The 5,570-nt window shown below is 40.2% G+C and overlaps 1 protein-coding gene across 1 annotated transcript; it reads right to left on the reverse strand.

The window, feature by feature from the left end:
* Positions 1 to 276: 276 nt before the first annotated feature.
* LOC111789313 (serine/threonine-protein kinase BRI1-like 2) lies at positions 277 to 4,715 on the reverse strand. Its single transcript, XM_023670042.2, has one exon. The coding sequence runs from the start codon at positions 3,763 to 3,765 to the stop codon at positions 379 to 381; it is 3,387 nt and encodes a 1,128-aa protein (XP_023525810.2). The 5' UTR covers positions 3,766 to 4,715; the 3' UTR covers positions 277 to 378.
* Positions 4,716 to 5,570: the final 855 nt, after the last annotated feature.

The following is a 5,570-nucleotide window of genomic DNA, read 5'->3' on the forward strand; positions in this document are numbered from 1 at the left end:
TTTTACTTAATTCATATAGAAAGTTATTTGTTTCTGTTCTAAATAGGTCCAAACGTTGTTTGCTTCAGCTTGTGATGCCATGTTACTGTTTTAATATGCTGATCTTTTGGTCTGGTTTTATAAGAAGAAGATTTATGGGTTCAAACTTGTTACTAATGCTGTGAAAATGTTTGTGCGCACCATCTGTTTGATGAAATGCTTAGCTTAATATCACTCATTTTTTTCCATGTCTGAAAGCTTTTATCTTATTATTTATATGAATAATGGAGACGGTGGTTGTAGCAAAAGAAGAATTGAATACAGGCAACTCAAACAAATATTACAAAGTTCATGTTGGTAAAGCTGGATCAGATTTAGTGAACAAAAAGAAAATCTGATTCAAGCACTGTTGCTGCTTCCATTAGTTGATCCAGGCATCAACTCTCGTAGCATGGCTACCACCTGCAACATGTTAGGCCTTTTGGAAGGAAACTCTTCAACACACCGAAGGGTTATCTCCAAATATCTAACCATTTCTTTAACTTCTTCTGCTTCTGATTCGTCACTTGTTTTGGTCACTGAAAGCAACTCTGGATCTATCACTTCCATTTGTTTTCCATCATTGACTTTCATTTTGACCCAACCCACCAAATTGGTGTCCCCAAAATCCTCCTTATCAGTTGGTCGTTTCCCTGTCAAGAGTTCTAAGAGGACGACACCGAACGAATAGACGTCGCCTTTTGCTGTGCACCTGAAGCTTTGGTAGTACTCAGGAGGGACATAACCAGGAGTGCCTGCAAGTGTGCTTACACTCAGATGGGTGTCAAGAGCACTTATCAGCCTTGCCATTCCAAAATCTGAAACTCTTGCGTCTAAATCATGGTCCAGAAGTACATTGCTGGACTTCATGTCTCTGTGAATTATGTGTGGAATGCAGTTATGGTGTAGGAAACAGAGTCCTTTAGCAGCACCTCTGGCTATCTTTTTCCTTTCATCCCATGTTAGAATTCTGCTATCTTGCATCTTTGCTCTTCCATGAAGCATCTCTTCTAGGCTACCGAACTTCATGAACTCATACACTAGCAGCCTCTCCTCACCTATTTTACAGTATCCCAGAAGAGGTACTAGATTTCCATGTTTGATCTTTCCTAAGGTTTCCATCTCCGCCATGAATTCACGGTCTCCCTGGCAACTAAGACGTATCAGTTTCTTGATTGCAACGCTCGATCCATCCTTTAGTGTTGCTTTAAACACTTCACCGAACCCGCCACTACCAATGAGACTTTCGGCTGAGAAGCCATTAGTTGCTTCTATCAGTTGGGAGAACTTGAGCTTTCTTAGCTGTCTTTGGAAAGTTGCCACATTGATACTCAGTGGCTCTTTCTCTTTGTCAATTTTCCATGTAGTAGGGGCATGTATTGCTTGTAAACTATTAAGCATCTTCACTTCCTCTTCTTCTTTTCGTCTTGCACGCATGGCAATAGCCCATACAATCAAAATGCACACACAGGCAATGGAAATAAGAATACCTAAAACAATACTATTAACCCATGACACTGATTCTGGCTTTGTTCTTCCTTTTCCAGCATCTACATTAGGACTTGTCGCCGGCTGGTCTTCACTCTGGCATTCAGGCAAAGGAACTCCACAAAGTCCTGGATTGTTTGCATACTGACTTGCAGGTAGTGTACTGAGCTGCCCCCTTGATGGAATTCGCCCTGTTAGTTCATTATAAGATAGATCAATTTGCACTAAGAATGATAAGTTTGAAAATGAATCTGGAATATGACCCTGCAGTCTGTTATATGATGCATCAAACACTCCTAAGTTCTTTAGGCGACCGAACGATGCTGGAATCTCTCCAGAAAGTTGGTTGTGTGATAATTCTAGAACCTGTAAGGCAACCATATCTCCGAACTCTTCTGGTATTCTCCCACGAAGCTCATTGTAAGAAAGATCCAAGTACTCCAAAGTTTGGTACTTTGTAAACAAACTGAGGACTGGACCAGAGTACAATCTAGTGAAATCACAGGTCTTCAATGTTGGTTCCTGCTGTAGTCTTTCAGGTCTGATTCCAGAAAACTCTAACAAGCCCCCGACTCCTTTACACGAATTCCCGACGTTTCGAACAAACACTAGAGTGTTTCCAGAAAGAATCCCATTCAATGATTTGGCTCCAAGCTGCCTGCCAAGTCTAGGTGGTATTTCCCCTGTAAGCTTATTGCTGTTCAAATCCAACCAAACCAAAGTGCTGCAGTTTGCCAACTCCGCTGGTATCTGCCCACTTAAACTATTGTTTCCAAGTTGCAGGACAGCCAGCCTTGGCAAAAGACCAAATTCTTTTGGGATCTCACCAGTTAATTCATTACTCGTGAGTGAAATCCATTCAAGATTGCTACAACTGAACAATCCAGTGGGGATTTCACCACTTAAATGATTGTTATTAAGTATAAGATCCTTCAAGTTTCTACATTTCCCCAATTCTGAAGGTATTTTCCCTTCTAAACCATTGAACCATGCTATCAGCTGTTCAAGATTCTGAAGCTTTCCAAGCTCTGCTGGTATGGAGCCTTTCAGATAGTTTAAACTAAAATCAATTGTCTTTAGCTGTGGACACAGTGAGAGCTCAGGTGGGATTCCTCCTACGATGAGATTGTCTGGAATTTTCAGTTCCTGAAGTGACTCAGCACCTGGACATATATCTGGTGAGATCAATCCAGAAATTCTATTGGAACTTAAGTCTACAAGCTGCAGATTCTTGCAGTGAGATATGGATGAAGGCAATGATCCAGAGATAATGTTATTACTCAATAGCAGGCTTTGTAAAGAGACAAGATTCTTGAAGATGGAATCCGGTAAAGGACCAGATAGATTGTTATTTGAAAGATCCAAAATTTGCAGCCAAGAACAAGCAGAGAAGGAAGCTGGAATTGCACCAGAAATGTTGTTGTAGCTAAGCCTTAGTTCTTGAAGTGAATTGCAGGCATTTCTCCAATCAGAAGGAAGCCAACCAGTGAGCTGATTGTGAGATAGATCCACCCTCTGTAAACTGCTGATTTCCCCTAAAGATCTGGGGATATCCCCACTGAGAAAATTGTTTGACATACCAAGCGTTTGCAGATTCGAGCAGTTCGAAATACCACTCGGAATCGAACCGACAATTTGATTCCCCGAAAGCTCAATGCGCAACAAAGAGCTGCAAGAATTCTCATATATTCTTAATCCTGAGATCGACCCGGTTAGATTGTTGTAGGAGAGATCAAGATCTTGAAGCTTATTAGCATTAAACAGAAGATTTTCAGGCAGATAGCTTGTAAGATTGTTGAATGAAAGGTCTACAAACATAAGATTTGGACACTTATAGAAAAGATTCTCTGGCACACTACCTACAACTTTGGCAAGAGAGAGCTCAAGTTGCTGCAAATTATAAGGAAGATGAAGCAAAGTAGTTGAGTTTATAATGAAAGAATTTGTAGACAAATTCAAAGCCAACAACATATCCAGAGAAGACAGAGGATCAAAATGAGCATTCCCTGCAAGATTACAACCACTCAGATCAAGAGCAATTGCTCTTCCGGATTGGCATGAAACTCCATACCATGAACATGGATTGTTCTCAAGCTTCCAACTGGACAACACTCCATTTGGGTCCTTGTCAATCATGTCCTTGAACTTAAGAAGAGCTGCAGCATCAGTTTTTATTGAACTCACAGCCTCTTGTTCAGCTGAAGAAGCCAAAGCAAATAAGATAAAAATCATTGCCAAAGTAGAGAGGATTCTTTCCATTGGATGAAGCAAAATGCCACAGAAAATGCAAAGCTCAGAAACACTGTTGCCTAAAGGAAGAAGAAAGAAGAAGAAAAAGTTAAGGGTAGCAGTGAAGATTTAGAAGAATGTGTTGTGTGGTGACGACCATGATGAGAAGCTTTAGAAAAAAGAAGCAAGCTGCTTGCTTTAGCCATCTTTGTGTGTTTTTCTTTTGCAAAATGTGCTGATACGGCTTCTGCAGTACAAATGAAAGCGTATCCTATATGAGAGAAGAGTTGAATTTACTTTTGGTCAAAAGGAATAGAACTCAGCTACCCTACAGACAAAGGGTCTATCTTAGGATCAGCACTGCTTTAAAAGACAGTTTTTGCTCTAAAAGAGACACGAATAAACGATTGGATGATCCAAGATGTCAATTTTTGTCAGTAAGGCGTGATAGGGAATGTTAGGAAGCATATGTATATATCAATATCAATGAAATTGATGTATTTGTGGGCAAGTCCTTGCAGTCATGTAATGTTCATATTGAGCCCACAAAAGCCTATGCTTCTAAGCCTACTTTCTTCATATCATCACAGTAGGCTGAGTGAGCCCTTTCTTTATAAGAAAAAGAAAGGGAAACAATGGGGAAGATGGTGGTAGAGAGTGGGTCCAAATGCTGAAAAATTGGGAGAATCAATGATACAATACAATTGGTGAAAAAATTCCCCCTAAAAGAAGTTTCAAAAAAGTCGGGAAATGACATAAAAAAAATGGAAAAAGGATCACAGAGTAAAGAAATGAAAGGCCCACTAAGGAACAACATGAATGCAGGCAGTGGTAATGATGCTTTCACTTGGTCCCTTAGCCTTGGTGTTTTTTTTTTTTTTTTCCTTCATTCTTTTTACCATTTCCTCATGAATGCATTCATTTGGGTCATTTTCTATTGTTTTGTTTCTTTACTTTTCGTTTCTTAAAGAACCATGAGAGACTGAAATATATCTGAGATTAGGTTAACATGTTAGATTAACATGCTAGCTGTTGTTGTGAATGAGATTGTACCCGCCCAAGTACACTACTAGTAGATATTATCTATTTTAGCTCGTTACGTATCGCCGTCAGTCTCACGACGCGTCTACTAGGGAGAGGTTTACACATCTTTATAAGGAATGCTTCGTACCTCTCTCCAATTGACGTGGGATCTCACAATCCACCCCTCTTGGGGTTCAGCGTCCTAGCTGACACATTGCCCCGTGTCTGGCTTTGATACAATTTGTAACAGCTCAAGCCTACTACTAGTAGATATTGTCTGTTTTGACCCATTACGTATCGTCATCAACCTCACAGTTTTATAACGCGTCTGCTAGGGAGAGATTTCCACACCTGGAATGTTTAGTTCCCCTCTCCAACTGATGTGAGATCTCACAATCAACCTCCTTAGGGGTCTAGCATCCTCGTTGGCACACCTCTTGACGTTTGGCTTTAATACCATTTGTAACAGCTCAAGTCCACTGCTAGCAGATGTTGTTTTCTTTGGCCTGTTACATATTACAGTCAGCCTCACAGTTATAAAACTCATCTGTTAGGGAGAGGTTTTCACACACTTATAAGAAATGTTTCATTTCACTCTTCAACCACCTCACAATTATAAAACTCATCTGTTAGGGAGAGGTTTTCACACGCTTATAAGAAATGTTTCATTTCACTCTCCAACCACCTCACAGTTATAAAACTCATCTGTTAGGGAGAGGTTTTCACACGCTTATAAGAAATGTTTCATTTCACTCTCCAACCAACGTGGAATCTCACGTAAACCCATTTGTTTTTGCATCTTGTTTTGGGGC

This window comes from Cucurbita pepo, chromosome 1 (assembly GCF_057944985.1).
Source record: "Cucurbita pepo subsp. pepo isolate OVF chromosome 1, ASM5794498v1, whole genome shotgun sequence".
Lineage (NCBI taxonomy): Eukaryota > Viridiplantae > Streptophyta > Magnoliopsida > Cucurbitales > Cucurbitaceae > Cucurbita > Cucurbita pepo.

Bases quoted from the DNA above. Each gene is read 5' to 3' on its own strand.
- LOC111789313 (XM_023670042.2), bottom strand. From the start codon at position 3,765: ATGGAAAGAATCCTCTCTACTTTGGCAATGATTTTTATCTTATTTGCT.